The sequence below is a fragment of the Nematostella vectensis genome, chromosome 5, assembly GCF_932526225.1.
Source record: "Nematostella vectensis chromosome 5, jaNemVect1.1, whole genome shotgun sequence".
Lineage (NCBI taxonomy): Eukaryota > Metazoa > Cnidaria > Anthozoa > Actiniaria > Edwardsiidae > Nematostella > Nematostella vectensis.
This window is the reverse complement of record NC_064038.1, coordinates 1,398,786-1,418,358: the sequence shown is the minus strand read 5'-3', so window position 1 is coordinate 1,418,358 and position 19,573 is coordinate 1,398,786. Positions and strand designations below refer to the sequence as shown.

General features: G+C 39.5%; 1 protein-coding gene and 1 long non-coding RNA gene across 3 annotated transcripts; both read left to right on the top strand.

Annotated features, from left to right (window-relative positions):
• The first annotated feature begins 12,823 nt into the window (after window positions 1-12,823).
• LOC125563078 lies at window positions 12,824-14,013 on the top strand. The gene is made up of 2 exons (XR_007308109.1): window positions 12,824-13,263; window positions 13,712-14,013. It is a non-coding gene; the product is annotated as an uncharacterized LOC125563078 (long non-coding RNA).
• Window positions 14,014-15,140: 1,127 nt separating this feature from the next.
• Window positions 15,141-19,512, top strand: LOC116614359 (dermatopontin). Of its 2 annotated transcripts, none has more exons than XM_032375275.2 (5): window positions 15,141-15,244; window positions 15,493-15,691; window positions 15,854-16,061; window positions 16,391-16,546; window positions 19,130-19,512. In XM_032375275.2, the coding sequence occupies exons 2-5, from the start codon at window positions 15,505-15,507 to the stop codon at window positions 19,173-19,175; spliced, it is 597 nt and encodes a 198-aa protein (XP_032231166.1). In that variant the 5' UTR covers window positions 15,141-15,244; window positions 15,493-15,504; the 3' UTR covers window positions 19,176-19,512. The 2 variants fall into 2 exon arrangements, with proteins under 2 accessions (XP_032231166.1, XP_032231167.1); XM_032375276.2 differs by having other exon boundaries at window positions 15,145-15,244; window positions 15,481-15,691.
• The last annotated feature ends 61 nt before the right edge of the window (window positions 19,513-19,573 follow it).

Here is a 19,573-nt window from a genome sequence, read left to right as displayed (position 1 = left end):
TTGAGTGGAGAGGGGGGGATACCAGTTTATTAAAAGTCTATTTGTGAGACCAACAAACTGGTTGAAAGAACAAGTGTGTTAATAGTAAAACAATTATTTGATTACAAAACTACTGTAGATTCCTTTGCACCAAGATAATAACACACATTATTTTGTTTGTTATTTAGGAGGAACGATACGAGCTCTACGAGACAAATGAGAAGTATTTATTACTCATCTAAATTACACACATAAATAATAATATTCAAAAGAACTACTGTAACTAAGTAAGTAACACTCACATGTTTTTAAAATTTAAAATAAGTATACAGTTTCATTCAAATACATCTTGTGGTCACTGTGCCATCTTCAGGGCCATACACAAAGCACCTGTGCACCCCATGCAACTAAGGGCATCGGCTGCACAGATGTTCCTGATAAATGGGGCAGGAAAATTTTCCGCGACACCGTGCTTTCATGGTCCCCCATGATTCCTTGTTGGGTGAAGCCCCTCTAGATGTTGACATGTCAACTTTGCAGTCACATGAAAGAAATGCCTAATAGTGTTTTGCAGTCAAGTTGGTTTACGATAATTGGTTACAATAGTTGGTTACAATAATTTTGAATAATTTTTATCATAGCTATGGTCAAATACTTTACATAGAACTGTAAATAAAAAGACAAAAAAATAATAATAAAAATAAAGCTAAACTAAAAGTAAAGCAAAAAACGACAGAGACATTCTGTACACAATAAAAGACAATGCGCCCGCGTGCGTTACGATGCCACGCCGACATAGCGAGCCGCCAAGGGACCCAAAACGCCCACATAGACCTGTATTTTTTTCATCCCATATCTCAGCGAGCTGTGCGTGGCGTAACCGTATTACAGGCCTGGGATCCTGGTTATTGTCCTACCCATTAATGCGCGGGTTGGAATACCTTGCAAGAGTGTTGTACAGCATATTCGCCGGAAATATCGGTGCTTGGGGCCTTCGGGTTCTTTACAGCCTTCCGTAAAAGCCTTGTGCTGCCATACCGATTGGGTAATCCGTATGTATGGTTTCCGTTTTGTTCTTTAGGCCGGGTTCGATCCCAGGCCAATGGCCTTTTTTTTGTCTATGTTTATTTTTTTTAGACAGTTCAAGATAACGTTTTTTAGTATTTTTTTTATAATACTCATCAAAAAAGTGGTGTGACATAGGTTCGTCTACCTGATCCAGGATACTAAAGATACAGGCCTGATATGCATAATATACAGCTAGAAAAATGAGCTTGCTAGCTTAACTGATTATTTGTATTCGATATTTTCCTAGTAAGAGAACAAAAATAAAAAACATAGAGTCGAGGAAGTAAATAAGTTATGTGATCTTTAATGTTCTATTAGGAGGGGTACATTTTGTACAAAGAAGCATACATAGAATATGCTTCAAAGTGCAGTGTGATGAAGAGCTTTGCAATAGCTCTCCGTCCAGGACACAATGAATTTCAGTCAAATTTCAATGTTGACCTATGAGCCTTTGGTACATGTGGAAGACTTGCATTCAAAGGAAATGCCCACAAACTGTCAATAAACATTCAGTAAAATATCGAATATTATTTTAACAAAGCATTGACAACTATTAAAGTTCAACTGTGTGTAGACAATTGAAAGCCTACAATAAACACTGACTCCAGACATGCGCAGTGCCATGACGCTGACCCCTTATTGAGTGGAGAGTTGAGGGATACCAGTTTATTAAAAGTCTATTTGTGAGTCCAACAAACTGGATGAAAGAACAAGTGTGTTAATTATAAAACAATTATTTGATTACAAAACTACTGTAGATTTCTTTGCACCAAGATAATAACACACATTATTTTGTTTGTTATTTAGGAGGAACGATACGAGCTCTACGAGACAAATGATAATTATTTATTACTCATCTAAATTATACACGTAAATAATAATAATAGGTTTCCGTTTTGTTTTTCAGGTCTGGGTCAATCCCAAGCCAATGGCATTTTTTTTTCTTTTTTTTTTTTTCTATTCTTTCTATTCTTTTTTTTTTTTTTATCTTAGTGCTTAACCACGCTCACTCCTGCGTAGGTTTGCGGGAAAATAAGAAGAAAAAAACAAAACAAATAAAAACCCAGACCATCCAAACAACCATCTGATTTTGGGGAGAGGAGTGTTGACTGGCTCTCCCCCTCGTGAATATTTCTCCGGATCTCCCAGAATGCTTTGCAATTCCGTAATCCAATATGGTTTCAGAAGCCTTCACGAAGTATGGAGATGGACCTGGAGGATACAAGCCTGGTATACATCATACATCTAGCAAAGCTTGCTAGATTTACTGATGTCAACATTAGCAGGGGGAGAGTACAATATTGAAGTTGTTACCTATTATTGAATAAGTTAGTAATATGTCTTTGTTTATCAAACAAGGTCTATTTCTGAGACAAGCAAACTCAAGGGAGAGCTGTTGAATTAACAGGTGAGTGTTGAAGGAAAAACAATTATCTGATTAAAAAACTACTGTAGATTTCTTTGCACCAAGATAATAAAAAACATCATTTTGATTGTTATTTAGGAGGAACGAGACGAGTTCTACAAGGTCGATGAGAAGTATGCATTACTCATCTAAATTATACCAGTAAAAAAATTATATTAAAAAAAACTACTGTAAGTAATTAAGTAAATCTTAAAACATGTATAACATGTTCAACAACACACTAAAAATTCCATGGGTATTGAAAGTTTTCTACTCACATGTTTTTACAGTATATACAATTTCATTCTGGTACATCTTGTGGTCACTGTGCCATCTTCAGGGCCACACCCAAAGCACCTGTGCACCCCATCCACCAAAGGGTGTCGGCTGCACAGGTGTTCCTGATGAAGGAGTGTATGGAGGGCAGGAAAAGGTTCTGCGACACCGTGCTTTCATGGACCCACATGATTCCGAGTTGGGTGTTGCCCCTGTAGATGTTGACAGGTCAACCTCACAGCCACATGAAAGAAATGCCTAATATTTAATGCTTTAAAGTGAGTGTTTTGCAGTCAAGTTGGTTTCTGTTAGTGGGTAAAAATTATTATAAATAATTGTAATCATAGCTATGGTCACACTGTACATATAGAACTGTAAATGAATAGAAAAAAAGTATATATTTCCAGTCAAACTACAGAATTGCATGATAACCTTGAAAATATTGAATAAAAGACTGCAAAACCAACATCTTTTGTACTAGTTGCTTAGTTGCTTGAATTGACCACTTGCTATTTTACGCTGAATTCCTCCTCCTCCCCCAGAAAAAAATAATAATAAAAGAAAACTAAAAATAAAACAAAACCAACAGAGACCCCCACCAGCTATTTTTTTTCAGACTTTTAAAGGGACAGTGCCATGGTAAGTGTTTTGCAATAGCTCTTTGACCTTGACACAATGAAATTTAGTAAACTCTAATACTGACGTATAAGCTTTTGGAACATGTGGCAGACTTAAATTAAAAGAAAATGACCACAAACTGTAAATAAACATAGTTTCTATAAAATATTGCTTTCAATAAAATATTGAATATTATTTTAACAAGGTATTGACAGCTTTTAAAAAGTTCAACTCTCTGTAGACGATTAAAAGCCAACAATAAACTCTGACATGCGCAGTACCATGGCGCTGTCCCTTTAAAGTGAAATACAGCTTTACTTAGTCAGCGTAGATAGTATTGCGTATTTTGTAGATATTCTATGCGATTTTACAAACCTCTCCCCCTTACGTTTGCATTTTGCATTTTTGATTTTTTTATGAATATTTAGGCCGGTGGATAGCTTAATAAGCTCTACAAAGAAAAATAGAATCGCCAAATCGCACTTTTTTTATTTCTATTTATTTTATGCTTTTTACATGATAAAAAAAAACGGTTCCCAGAACAGCGTTTTTCTTTTTCGCTTCTTTGATGTCCCTGTACACGATGAAAGACAATGCGCCCGCGTGCGTTACGATGCCACGCCGACATAGCGAGCCCCAAAGGGACCCAAAACGCCCACATAGACCTGTATTTTTTTTCATCCTATATCTCAGCGATCTGTGCGTGGCGTAACCGTATTACAGGCCTGGGATCCTGGTTATTGTCCTCCCCATTAATGCGCGGGTTGGGAATACCTTGCAAGAGTGTTGGACAGCATATTCGCCGGAAATATCGGTGCTTGGGGCCTTCGGGTTCTTTACAGCCTTCCGTAAAAGCCTTGTGCTGCCATACCGATTGGGTAATCCGTATGTATGGTTTCCGTTTTGTTCTTTAGGCCGGGTTCGATCCCAGGCCAATGGCCTTTTTTTCTATGTTTTTTTTTTTTTTTTACACGGTTCAAGATAACGTTTTTTAGTATTTTTTTTTATAATACTCATCAAAAAAGTGGTGTGACATAGGTTCGTCTACCTGATCCAGGATACTAAAGATACAGGCCTGATATGCATAATATACAGCTAGAAAAATGAGCTTGCTAGCTTAACTGATTATTTGTATTCGATATTTTCCTAGTAAGAGAACAAAAATAAAAAAACATAGAGTCGAGGAAGTAAATAAGTTATGTGATCTTTCATGTTTTATTAGGAGGGGTACATTTTGTACAAAGAAGCATACATAGAATATGCTTAAAAGTGCAATGTGATGAAGAGCTTTGCAATAGCTCTCCGTCCAGGACACAATGAATTTCAGTCAAATTTCAATGTTGACCTATGAGCCTTTGGTACATGTGGAAGACTTGCATTCAAAGTAAATGCCCACAAACTGTCAATAAACATTCAGTAAAATATCGAATATTATTTTAACAAAGCATTGACAACTATTAAAGTTCAACTGTGTGTAGACAATTAGAAGCCTACAATAAACACTGACTACAGACATGCGCAGTGCCATGACGCTGACCCCTTATTGAGTGGAGAGGGGAGGGACACCAGTTTATTAAAAGTCTATTTGTGAGTCCAACAAACTGGTTGAAAGAACAAGTGTGTTAATAGTAAAACAATTATTTGATTACAAAACTACTGTAGATTTCTTTGCACCAAGATAATAACACACATTATTTTGTTTGTTATTTAGGAGGAACGATACGAGCTCTACGAGACAAATGAGAAGTTTCATTCAGATACATCTTGTGGTCACTGTGCCATCTTCAGGGCGATACCCAAAGCACCTGTGCACCCCATCCATCTAAGGGCATCGGCTGCACAGATGTTCCTGATAAATGGGGCAGGAAAATTTTCCGCGACACCGTGCTTTCATGGTCCTCCATGATTCCTTGTTGGGTGAAAACCTTCTAGATGTTGACATGTCAACTTCGCAGTCACATGAAAGAAATGCCTAATAGTATTTTGAAGTCAAGTTGGTTGACGATAATTGGTTACAATAGTTGGTTACAATAATTTTGAATAATTGTTATCATAGCTATGGTCAAATACTGTACATAGAACTGTAAATAAAAAGACAAAAAAATAATAATAAAAATAAAGCAAAACTAAAAGTAAAGCAAAAAACGACAGAGACATTCTGTACACAAAAAAAGACAATGCGCCCGCGTGCGTTACGATGCCACGCCGACATAGCGAGCCCCCAAGAGACCCAAAACGCCCACATAGACCTGTATTTTTTTTTTCATCCTATATCTCAGCGAGCTGTGCGTGGCGTAACCGTATTACAGGCCTGGGATCCTGGTTATTGTCCTCCCCATTAATGCGCGGGTTGGAATACCTTGCAAGAGTGTTGGACAGCATATTCGCCGGAAAAATCGGTGCTTGGGGCCTTCGGGTTCTTTACAGCCTTCCGTAAAAGCCTTGTGCTGCCATACCGATTGGGTAATCCGTATGTATGGTTTCCGTTTTGTTCTTTAGGCCGGGTTCGATCCCAGGCCAATGGCCTTTTTTTTCTATGTTTTTTTTTTTACACAGTTCAAGATAACGTTTTTTAGTATTTTTTTTTATAATACTCATCAAAAAAGTGGTGTGACATAGGTTCGTCTACCTGATCCAGGATACTAAATATACAGGCCTGATATACATTATATACAGCTAGCAAAATGAGCTTGCTAGCTTTACTGATTATTTGTATTCGATATTTTCCTAGTAAGAGAACAAAAATAAAAAGCAAAGAGTCGAGGAAGTAAACAAGTTATGTGATCTTTAATGTTATATCAGGAGAGGTACATTTTGTACAAAGAAGCATACATAGAATATGCTTAAAAGTGCAGTGTGATGAAGAGCTTTGCAATAGCTCTCCGGCCAGGACAGAATGAATTTCAGTCAAACTCTAATGTTGACCTATGAGCCTTTGGTACATGTGGAAGACTTGCCTTCAAAGGAAATGCCCACAAAATGTCAATAAACATTCAGTAAAATATCGAATATTATTTTAACAAAGCATTGACAACTATTAAAGTTCAACTGTGTGTAGACAATTAGAAGCCTACAATAAACACTGACTCCAGACATGCGCAGTGCCATGACGCTGCCCCTTTAATGAGTGGAGAGTTGAGGGATACCAGTTCATTAAAAGTCTATTTGTGAGACCAACATACTGGTTGAAAGAACAAGTGTGTTAATAGTAAAACAATTATTTGATTACAAAACTACTGTAGATTCCTTTGCACCAAGATAATAACACACATTATTTTGTTTGTTATTTAGGAGGAACGATACGAGCTCTACTAGACAAATGAGAAGTTTCATTCAGATACATCTTGTGGTCACTGTGCCATCTTCAGGGCCATACCCAAAGCACCTGTGCACCCCATCCATCTAAGGGCATCGGCTGCACAGATGTTCCTGATAAATGGGGCAGGAAAATTTTCCGCGACACCGTGCTTTCATGGTCCCCCATGATTCCTTGTTGGGTGAAGCCCCTCTAGATGTTGACATGTCAACTTCGCAGTCACATGAAAGAAATGCCTAATAGTGTTTTGCAGTCAAGTTGGTTTACGATAATTGGTTACAATAGTTGGTTACAATAATTTTGAATAATTGTTGTCATATCTATGGTCAAATACTGTACATAGAACTGTAAATAAAAAGACAAAAAAATAATAATAAAAATAAAGCAAAACTAAAAGTAAAGCAAAAAATGACAGAGACATTCTGTACACAATAAAAGACAATGCGCCCGCGTGCGTTACGATGCCACGCCGACATAGCGAGCCCCAAAGGGACCCAAAACGCCCACATAGACCTGTATTTTTTTTCATCCTATATCTCAGCGAGCTGTGCGTGGCGTAACCGTATTACAGGCCTGGGATCCTGATTATTGTCCTCCCCATTAATGCGCGGGCTGGAATACCTTGCAAGAGTGTTGTACAGCATATTCGCCGGAAATATCGGTGCTTGGGGCCTTCCGGTTCTTTACAGCCTTCCGTAAAAGCCTTGTGCTGCCATACCGATTGGGTAATCCGTATGTATGGTTTCCGTTTTGTTCTTTAGGCCGGGTTCGATCCCAGGCCAATGGCCTTTTTTTTTCTATGTTTTTTTTTTTACACAGTTCAAGATAACGTTTTTTAGTATTTTTTTTTATAATACTCATCAAAAAACTGGTGTGACATAGGTTCGTCTACCTGATCCAGGATACTAAATATACAGGCCTGATATACATTATATACAGCTAGCAAAATGAGCTTGCTAGCTTTACTGATTATTTGTATTCGATATTTTCCTAGTAAGAGAACAAAAATAAAAAGCAAAGAGTCGAGGAAGTAAACAAGTTATGTGATCTTTAATGTTCTATTAGGAGGGGTACATTTTGTACAAAGAAGCATACATAGAATATGCTTAAAAGTGCAGTGTGATGAAGAGCTTTGCAATAGCTCTCCGGCCAGGACACAATGAATTTCAGTCAAATTCTAATGTTGACCTATGAGCCTTTGGTACATGTGGAAGACTTGCATTCAAAGGAAATGCCCACAAACTGTCAATAAACATTAAGTAAAATATCGAATATTATTTTAACAAAGCATTGACAACTATTAAAGTTCAACTGTGTGTAGACAATTGAAAGCCTACAATAAACACTGACTCCAGACATGCGCAGTGCCATGACGCTGCCCCTTTAATGAGTGGAGAGGGTAGGGATACCAGTTTATTAAAAGTCTATTTGTGAGTCCAACAAACTGGTTGAAAGAACAAGTGTGTTAATAGTAAAACAATTATTTGATTACAAAACTACTGTAGATTTCTTTGCACCAAGATAATAACACACATTATTTTGTTTGTTATTTAGGAGGGACGATACGAGCTCTACGAGACAAATGAGAAGTGTTTATTACTCATCTAAATTATACACGTAAATAATAATAATAGGTTTCCGTTTTGTTTTTCAGGTCTGGGTCGATCCCAGGCCAATTGCCTTTTTTTTTTCTTTTTTTTTCTTTTTTTTCTATTCTTTCTATTCTTTTTTTTTTTTTTTTATCGTAGTGCTTAACCACGCTCACTCCTGCGTAGGTTTGCGGGAAAATAAGAAGAAAAAAACAAAACAAATAAAAACCCAGACCATCCAAACAACCATCTGACTTTGGGGAGAGGAGTGTTGACTGGCTCTCCCCCTCGTGAATATTTCTCCGGATCTCTCAGAATGCTTTGCAATTCCGTAATCCAATATGGTTTCAGAAGCCTTCACGAAGTATGGAGATGGACCTAGAGGATACAAGCCTGGTATACATCATACATCTAGCAAAGCTTGCTAGATTTACTGATGTCAACATTAGCAGGGGGAGAGTACAATATTGAAGTTGTTACTTATTATTGAATAAGTTAGTAATATGTCTTTGTTTATCAAACAAGGTCTATTTCTGAGACAAGCAAACTCAAGGGAGAGCTGTTGAATTAACAGGTGAGTGTTGAAGGAAAAACAATTATCTGATTAAAAAACTACTGTAGATTTCTTTGCACCAAGATAATAACAAACATCATTTTGATTGTTATTTAGGAGGAGCGAGACGAGTTCTACAAGGTCGATGAGAAGTATGCATTACTCATCTAAATTCTACCAGTAAAAAAATTATATTAAAAAAAACTGCTGTAAGTAATTAAGTAAATCCTAAAACATGTATAACATGTTCAACAACACACTAAAAATTCCATGGGTATTGAAAGTTTTCTACTCACATGTTTTTACAGTATATACAATTTCATTCTGGTACATCTTGTGGTCACTGTGCCATCTTCAGGGCCACACCCAAAGCACCTGTGCACCCCATCCACCAAAGGGTGTCGGCTGCACAGGTGTTCCTGATGAAGGAGGGTATGGAGGGCAGGAAAAGGTTCTGCGACACCGTGCTTTCATGGACCCACATGATTCCGAGTTGGGTGTTGCCCCTGTAGATGTTGACAGGTCAACCTCACAGCCACATGAAAGAAATGCCTAATATTTAATGCTTTAAAGTGAGTGTTTTGCAGTCAATTTGGTTTCTGTTAGTGGGTAAAAATTATTATAAATAATTGTAATCATAGCTATGGTCACACTGTACATATAGAACTGTAAATGAATAGAAAAAAAGTATATATTTCCAGTCAAACTACAGAATTGCATGATAACCTTGAAAGTATGGAATAAAAGACTGCAAAACCAACATCTTTTGTACTAGTTGCTTAGTTGCTTGAATTGACCACTTGCTATTTTAAGCTGGATTCCTCCTCCTCCCCCAGAAATAAATAATAATAAAAGAAAACTAAAAATAAAACAAAACCAACAGAGACCCCCACCAGGTATTTTTTTTCAGACTTTTACAGGGACAGTGCCATGGTAAGTGTTTTTCAATAGCTCTCTGACCTTGACACAATGAAATTTAGTAAACTCTAATACTGACGTATAAGCTTTTGGAACATGTGGCAGACTTAAATTAAAAGAAAATGACCACAAACTGTAAATAAACATAGTTTCTATAAAATATTGCTTTCAATAAAATATTGAATATTATTTTAACAAGGTATTGACAGCTTTTAAAAAGTTCAACTCTCTGTAGACGATTAAAAGCCAAAAATAAACTCTGACATGCGCAGTACCATGGCGCTGTCCCTTTAAAGTGAAATACAGCTTTACTTAGTCAGCGTAGATAGTATTGCGTATTTTGGTAGATATTCTATGCGATTTTACAAACCTCTCCCCCTTACGTTTGCATTTTGCATTTTTGATTTTTTTATGAATATTTAGGCCGGTGGATAACTTAATAAGCTCTACAAAGAAAAAGAGAATCGCCAAATCGCACTTTATTTATTTCTATTTATTTTATGCTTTTTACATGATATAAAAAAAAAAACGGTTCCCTGAACAGCGTTTTTCTTTTTCGCTTCTTTGATGTCCTGTACACGATAAAAGACAATGCGCCCGTGCGTTACGATGCCACGCGCCGACATAGCGAGCCGCCAAGGGACCCAAAACGCCCACATAGACCTGTATTTTTTTCATCCTCTATCTCAGCGAGCTGTGCGTGGCGTAACCGTATTACAGGCCTGGGATCCTGGTTATTGTCCTCCCCATTAATGCGCGGGTTGGAATACCTTGCAAGAGTGTTGTACAGCATATTCGCCGGAAATATCGGTGCTTGGGGCCTTCGGGTTCTTTACAGCCTTCCGTAAAAGCCTTGTGCTGCCATACCGATTGGGTAATCCGTATGTATGGTTTCCGTTTTGTTTTTCAGGTCGGGTTCGATTCCATGCCAATGGCCTTTTTTTCTTTTTTCTATTTTTTTTTTCGTAGTCCTTTACCCCGCTCACTCCTGCGTAGTTTTGCGCAAAAATAAGAAGAAAAAAAAAACAAAAAAACAAAAACAAAAAAAACAGAAACCTTCACCCCCCCCCCCCCCCCCTTACTTCAAGTACCAAACTTAGCTAACTCTGACTTTCATAGCACTGGGCAGAAATCAGATTGCGCCCGAACCTGGAGATGCGGTAACGAAAACGAAAACGAACCTGAAGGCGCTGGCCGAGGCCCTGGGAAGAGTCCTCTTTTTTTTTAACGAGCTTTCACCCTGAAATCAGCTTGCCTGGAGATAGGGTTAAATGCTCGGTAAAGCACTACACTTCTTATGGTGTCCGGTGCGCTCTCGACGGCCCTTGAAAATTCGGGGGAAATGCGACTGTTTTATCAAAACAAAGCATTGCGATGGCCGGAATCGGCGTTGAAAACATAAACCTTATGACTTTTGGGGAGAGGAGTATGTTGACTGGCCCTCGTGAATTTTTCTCCGGATCTCCCAGAATGCTTTGAAATCCTTAATGGCATCCAAGATGGTTTCAGAAGCCTTCACGGAGTATGGAAATGGACCTGGAGGATACAGGCCTGGTATACATTATACATCTAACAAAATGAGCTTGCTAGATTTACTGATTATTTGTTTTCAATTTGTTCCTAGAAAGAGAAAAAAAAAACACAAAAAGCAAATAGTTTTAGGAAGTAAACACGTAGTGATCTTTAATGTTTTACAGAAAACGTTTTATTTATGGATAAGGGGTGCAAAAGATGAGGGTCTGAGCATGCTTAACTTTTGAGACAAACTTATCACAACCACTAATCATTATTCTCACACAATCAGCCGTGGCAGTCGCGACGTTCTCCAAATCACACTCCGCACGCGACCACGGACGTCCGTCTGTCTCTTCACCACCGTCAGCGTGACTAACACCCTCAAACTCATGCTTTACAACCCCTAGTGACATTTCACCTATTTTAACATTGGCGAGGACGCGAGAAAGAGATGCCACGCCATCTAAGAAAGACCCGAAATGGTTAGCAATAGCACGCTTAGTAAGTTAAAACACCGCTATTCCCCGCTCGGGCGTCTTTTCATTATTGCCTCTACTACTAGCTTACTATAAAAATACTGCTGAAATTCTTTTATAACAGTATACATGAACTTCCTAACCACCAGGGATACCCGTGGTGAGTCCTCGTTATCGTGCAGGGCGCCCTCGGGGTGACACTGCTGTAGCACTTGTAAGGGGTCCGAAGGTGCTGACGGTGGTGGTGAGACCTGCGCCACAGAACCCTCATCTAAAAATTCCGTCTTAGTCATTGCTAGTTCTACTCCACCACGCCGGCGGTTGACGACATCCTCAGTTTTCTTTTTCGCTCGGGTATCACCAGTTTTGATATCCTTCTTTGTTTGGCGCTGGGCTGGAGTTTTTTAGCGGGTGTAGCACACATGTCTCCTCCTCTTCTTCCCCGTCGCTTTCTCCCGAAGATATCACCACCTGGCTTTGCGCGAACCACATTTGGCTGTCCTACGGCTGGTGCGGTGATCGTGGCGCTGGTGACTTCGCTGGCCCCGACCAGACAGCAATTGCTTTTTTGTTTTTCTGCTTGTCTTCCTCCGTCGACACCCACATCATAGACTGACATTTCTGGTTCGGCCGTGTAAGTGGGTATGTGAAATACATGCGATCCTTAGAGAACCCTATGCGGCAAATCAGGTTATGCTCGTACCTTGGTAGTCGCTCGATCGTCGTCTCTAGCGGAATGGCCTCGCTAAGCTTCTGGGATTGAGTATTTGAGCATTACAGCCCGCACCTAATGACCTGTGGGTCAGCTTCATAATTAGGCACTGTACCGCACTTAAAAACGCCTCGACCGACCTCTTTAAACCCAACTTCGCAGAAACATTGCATAGAAGAAGCCATAATGACTAGTCTAGCTGCACAGGCTATACCTTCGGGCTAAAAATAATCCTGCATTCTTATAGACTTTTGAGTGTGTCCCACACATAACTCCCAGCCCCTATATCCCAGACCCTTCGCATATCGATCAAACACGGTGACCGTTTCTTGCGTGACCTTGTCTATAAACAAAAACAGCGCAGTAAGGCGCTAAACCAAATATTTACCATGAATATCAAATCATGAAACCGATTTCCATTCTAACATAACGCATAATCCCCAAAACACACTAAAAATGACTTCGATTCCTACTCTAACACAAGCCACCATTGCTTTTCCCATCATGAGGAAACAATGTTCACACTTCTAGGCAGCCCTCTACGACAAGAAACAAAAAAGTACAACCACGAGAAATGGACCTACGCTGAAGGAAAAATACCACAACCACATTCTCAAGCCTACCGGGACGCATATACTCGCTCCAAACACATATAAACAACTGGCTAGTTTGGCATGTACCCCGTCGAGAGCGTGATAGGCCTCTATAAACACTGGGAGGGAAGCTAGCAGAGCACTCCTCTCTACCAGTGAACAAGCCTTGCGCCGATCCCGTGAACCATTTTAGAAGACCTGGCTGATCTGATATTGCGGCGTGCTATCATCGTAGGGAGAAAGTGGTGAGGATACATAAACATAAGTAGAGCCCTCCACCTCGCTAAAAAGCATGAAGGCAAGAGGTCCCGCTAAGCATAAACGTTGCCTGGAGATAACCCTTAAAAGAACAGGAAATAAAACCTAGAACACCCCCCCCCCCCTGTTTTTTTCAAAACGGAAATAAAAGGTTATAACATATAAACCATCCAACCGTATCACAGATATATGACAGCACCGTTAACCAGTGAAAAAACACCTTTTTATTCCTGTGAACACATCATACAACGATGCCGCTATGACCTTATACTACCCCCTGGATGATAAACACACAGCACTAGGTCAACGCGGCCCGTTTAGCGGAACCCTGAGCGTAACAAGAAATGCGCCACCAATGCGTTCCTTTCCTCCCCTAGACACCAGGGCACCCCATATACCGATACTTGATACGCACGCATCCCTTTCCTCCACTAGGTCCCAGCGGATGGACAGACTCATTCCAAGGTAAGTTTCTGTCTAGCTCAGCACAAACTCGTTGTTGAGTTCTCATGGAGATATCTCTTCGAACTGCAGTGTAAACAAGAAGCACAAAAGCTTGTGTAAAATAATAAATTAGCCTCCGTCCCTGGCTTCTATTGGCTGAACGGCTTGTCGGTTAATGACGTCACTTTGGATATGCCGCTAGCCCTGGGGACAGCTTATCGCACAGAATATTTGACAACAGAGGGCTGTCACTAGGGGCCTGGGGACGAGGCTAATAAATAACACCCAATGAATTATAAGGAAAATGACGCTATTTCGAGGTTTGTTCAAGTTTTGGATTTGCTTTACTTTGTTCGAAAATTATATTTGATGAACAAGGTCTGAATAAAAACTCTCACGTTGGACCGAAAACCCGCAGGGGATCAATAAACAAAATACGGGAATTCGAGCCATCGATAGAACAAGGTAGCCTGGGAAACCATCTTAGAAAACCATAGATGCTCAAAATAGGCAAAAGGCTTCCATTTTTATAATATAACTGTCAGTTGTACTTGGGGGGCGAAATTGTGGTTAGGGTTAGCATTAAAGATTGTCTTAAAAATCAAATGAACCCTTGTTTTGTCGCTTCACGTGAGTCAAATTTGATAAACAAGGCATGAATAATTGGTGTTAATTTCACGTTAGGTTAAAAACCAGCGGGATAGAAATACTAACAACTTCCCTATTATCCTACAGCAAAATAGAGCTGAAACTTTTTTAAACTTGAAATTCCAAAAGGCTATTTGAATGGTAAGAGGGAGAGGTTATTTTTGTTCCTCTAGTACCTAGATAAGCCCCTCTTGGTACACTGATTCACAAGTAATTACAATTTGGATGTTGCTTTTGTCATTATTATTATACCACATTATAACACAAAGCACAACACCGGGGAGCGAGCTTCGAACTATCGAAGGCCTTTCTAACGTTGAGATATCTATGACGGAACAACCCGCACACCACTACTAGTGCACCTCTTTTTGTCTGCACCTCTTTTTGTCTGTACCTCTTTATTGTCTGTACCTATAAGGTTGATCGCACTGAGGCACACCTACGTCGTCGAAATACCGCCAAGTTTTTGCCTGTCTTTAATCCGAACTTTTTCCCTCCAGAAAAATAAAATCGCCTGATTATTCTGGCTACAGCCAGGTAGCATAAATCGGTGCGAAAGAGCTTCGTAAGCACACACACCTTACAGTAAAGTGCCTTATTTCATTTTATTATTAATTTTTTTAGTAGTCAAGTTCGGAGAATCAAAATCAAAACAAAATCAAAACAAAAGACTGTGGGCAACCAAAGCATGAATTTTCTAAATTTTTGTTCGTAAACAATCTTAGGCAAGAATTTTCTTGTGAACCATTAACATTGGAAAACAACTTATGAATAAACAAAATGTGTGGCTCCGACCACGTAAATACGAGCGACTTGTCTAAGAATTTACCTTTTAAAAGTGCTGCTGCTGTTAACGCGGAATCAACAGATCAACAGGTGAATAAGGGTACACTCGTTTTTCATTAAAACCTTTTTATAAGAAATGTCCTGCCTAAGAACCGAGGATTAGATAGCAGAAAATTGTTTTATTAGTGTAATGCGTTCTAAAATGCAGAATCAAATTCATTGGGTATTATATTTTGTATAAAATGAAATTTAAGAAAATTTTCAGCCCTAAAATGCTCCAATAACTAGAAAGACTACAGATCATAGTCACGAACGTCTTCAAAAAGCTTTTTCAACAGGCATAAGTTCAAATGCATTCGAAGTCACTTCTGGCGTTTCTTCTGATCACCATGATTATTTTGGATCACGTGAACTTCGTCAAACCTGGGTGGTCCTGGCGACGTCGTCGTCGTCGTCACTGTCCCCCTGTGCCTCGTCTGGCCGGGGCGGGCTGGGCCAACTACTTCGACGGAGTTGTGAATTTTGAATGCCCGAGAGGTGAGAGAAAACAAAAAGATTTTTAAAAATGGATCTAAACAGTGCAGGCTGCCTACTACATTGTCACTTGAAAATGGGATTCAAAGGAATAGAAAAGCTAGATCTACATCTACATCTACATCTTTTCTATTTAACACCATACTTCTGTTGTTCCCCGTTTAGGTAAATCTATCAGCAAGATACAATCCGTGTACAGTTGTCCCCACAAGGACCGAGCTTGGACGTACAAGTGTAAGCGCAACCCCGCATTGAAAATGCATTGTGATTGGTTCTCGGCCAATGAATGGGACGGCGCCATGAGCTTCCAGTGTCCTTATAACGGTTTTATTGCTGGGGTATATAGTCGCCATAGCAACCGCGCCGAGGACAGGTAGAGTAAAATGAAATACCGTAAATTATCTAATAAACGCCGGGGCGTTTATTATATTTAGATGGCCCGAGGGAGGGGGGGGGCTTCGATAGATAGGAGGCGTTTATTAGAGAGGGCCGTTCATTATAAGCTATCACAATATAACGAACCCAAGTGCAGTGGGGTTCTTAATTCAGTCAGCCAGTCGTTCAATACAAACTTGTAAGCCTGGGGGGGGGGGTTAATTAGATAAGAGGCGTTCTTTAGATAGGCGGCGTTTATTAGATAATTTACGGTAATACTTCAGCTGGTTAATTATCCAAAATGCTCTCTTGCATATTTCTTTCCAGGCTCTTCAAGTTCAAATGCTGCCTCGGCCGCCGACACCGTGTGTACATCTGCCATACCTCGGCCCATGTCAATAACCACCGCAGCTTCATGAACTTCAAAGTGCCGAATGGGTACTATTTACGGGGGGCCATCAGCCATCACAGCAATGCCCAAGAGTAAGTATATATATCCCACCCCTATATATAGATATAACCACCCCTATATATACTCAAGTGTATTAAGGCTTGGATCTTAATCTAAAACAGTTGAAATTTTGAAAGTTGCCTTAAAGTGAGTTAACATTGCCTTAAATGCACCAGTTTTGGCCAAAACATCAAACTCGGAATGTTAGCTGATTGGTAATATTTCATTTTGAGTGATGACGTCATCCAGCCGATCACGTGACTTTTGCAAATCAATATTTCAAAAAATTCTCCGCTGGTGGATACGCTATGAAAAAGAAAACATCGCATGTTTTTATGTTTCTTTGAAACACATCTGCACACTGATATCTTAACCGGCAAGAAAAGTTTAACCTTTCGGTCACAAATCAACATTTTAATTCGCAGCAGGTCACGTGACTTAACAAAATAATTAATATCTTGTTAACGGCAGAGAAAATTTTGGATGCTAAAACGCTATCATATGACACACATAAAGTCAACACTTATTTAGTAAACATCTTTGTCCAAGCTGTTTTCCCCACCGGCGGAAAGGCAAAAAACTTTTTTGTCACGTGATCTATTGTGTGACGTCATCACCAGCAAGAAAACATTACAAAAATGTTAAGGCCGTCTACTTTAATCATCTTGCCAAAAAGAACGAATTAAAGGCGATGTTAACAAAGTTATATATATATATATATATATATATATATATATATATATATATATATATATATATATATATATATATAAAATGATGGTTGAAGGCTTTCATAGAAAGTGCTCAATACTCGAAAGTAGAGCGGTGTATAGTTTTAGTTTGAGAAAAATACAAACTACATAGGTTTCCCTACAGGTCTGTTTCGTGGTTGCCCACTCATCAGGGGATTTAATGAGAATATTCCTACCATCGTATATATACTATTAACATTGAAATTTACATAATAATAGACTGATAGTTTTAGCTAAGGCGGTAAGAGGAACAATAGCGAGTTACATTAAATATGCGGGGCGAAGACTAACAGTGCGGAACGTGTGAAAAATTGATAGCGCGAAAATTTAACGGTGACGGGATTAACAGTTCTAATTGTTTCGTAGCAGGGCTTTGTTTCTGTGGCGGCACGAGGACACGAGTTCATTGCGTTTATTTAGAGTTGATAGTTTGGGTTGGCAGATGATCGTCAGCTTTTCCTTGAGGCAGAGGTTGCAACGCTTAGTGGTACTGTTGTAGGCGGAGTGGGAAGAAAGAATGCGCCATGAAATAAAGTACTCAATCATGTTGTCCTTGAGAGTCCAGACGTGTTTGCTGAGTTCGGTGGAGTTTCTGTGTTTGGCGTGTCGGAATGATGCGGTGTGGTTTCTGTACCTGGTCTTGAAGCTGTTTTCAGTGAGCCCGACGTATGTTTCCGAGGTGTTGTTGTCTTTTCGAGTTACGGTAGCTTGGTAGATAACAGATATCTGTAGGCAGTTTCCGTCTAGAGGGCAGGTGTCTTTCTGTCGGCAGTTGCATGTCTTGTTGTTGGTAGTGGTAGGGGCGGAGCTGGTGATCTCGGTAGCCGACGATGCGGTGATGATGCGCTTGTTGTGGTTGTCGATGATCTGTTTGGTGTTGTTCATGCAGCTGTAACTGATTTTGAAAGACAACCACCTCCGTAAAATCTTCAACAGAAACACCATCAAAATCAGTTACAGCTGCATGAACAACACCAAACAGATCATCGACAACCACAACAAGCGCATCATCACCGCATCGTCGGCTACCGAGATCACCAGCTCCGCCCCTACCACTACCAACAACAAGACATGCAACTGCCGACAGAAAGACACCTGCCCTCTAGACGGAAACTGCCTACAGATATCTGTTATCTACCAAGCTACCGTAACTCGAAAAGACAACAACACCTCGGAAACATACGTCGGGCTCACTGAAAACAGCTTCAAGACCAGGTACAGAAACCACACCGCATCATTCCGACACGCCAAACACAGAAACTCCACCGAACTCAGCAAACACGTCTGGACTCTCAAGGACAACATGATTGAGTACTTTATTTCATGGCGCATTCTTTCTTCCCACTCCGCCTACAACAGTACCACTAAGCGTTGCAACCTCTGCCTCAAGGAAAAGCTGACGATCATCTGCCAACCCAAACTATCAACTCTAAATGAACGCAATGAACTCGTGTCCTCGTGCCGCCACAGAAACAAAGCCCTGCTACGAAACAATTAGAACTGTTAATCCCGTCACCGTTAAATTTTCGCGCTATCAATTTTTCACACGTTCCGCACTGTTAGTCTTCGCCCCGCATATTTAATGTAACTCGCTATTGTTCCTCTTACCGCCTTAACTAAAACTATCAGTCTATTATTATGTAAATTTCAATGTTAATAGTATATATACGATGGTAGGAATATTCTCATTAAATCCCCTGATGAGTGGGCAACCACGAAACAGACCTGTAGGGAAACCTATGTAGTTTGTATTTTTCTCAAACTAACACTATATATATATATGTTGAATAAGACTGGCAACAGACGTTAATCTTTTTCAATTATGAATTACAGTCTAACCCATTTGATGTTTTCTTATTTCAGGGACCGCATGTGGAGGTTCGTTTACTGCAAGATACACCGTCGATGAAGCTGAGCAGTACTCACAAATGCACCTTTCTAAGGCGACCATTACTGTTAACAATTATCTCCCATATTTCATTATCTGTAATTTAGCCCTTGTCTAATGTGACAACCCCTTAGAATATAACCAACGTAAAAATATCGAACGTGCTTTCTGTGTGGTTGCTAAGGAGAGCGTTGACTGGAATAAATAGCCGGGTTATGTTGTCATTTAATGTAAACAAATATTAATAAATAGCCGGGTTATGTTGTCAATTGATTTAATGTAAACAAATATTAATAAATAGCCGGTTATGTTGTCATTTAATGTAAACAAATATTAATAAAGATCCAGTCAAAGCGAATATTGTCCATTGACCATAATGATAATAATGATAACAATTTATTATTAATATAGCGCAAAAT

Excerpts from the sequence above, each read along its gene's own strand:
- LOC116614359 (XM_032375275.2), top strand. The coding sequence starts at position 15,505 with ATGCATTCGAAGTCACTTCTGGCGTTTCTTCTGATCACCATGATTATT. Across the intron at positions 15,692-15,853 it reads GAATTTTGAATGCCCGAGAG|GTAAATCTATCAGCAAGATA; the intron begins GTGAGAGAAAAC and ends TTCCCCGTTTAG. Across the intron at positions 16,547-19,129 it reads CATCACAGCAATGCCCAAGA|GGACCGCATGTGGAGGTTCG; the intron begins GTAAGTATATAT and ends TTCTTATTTCAG.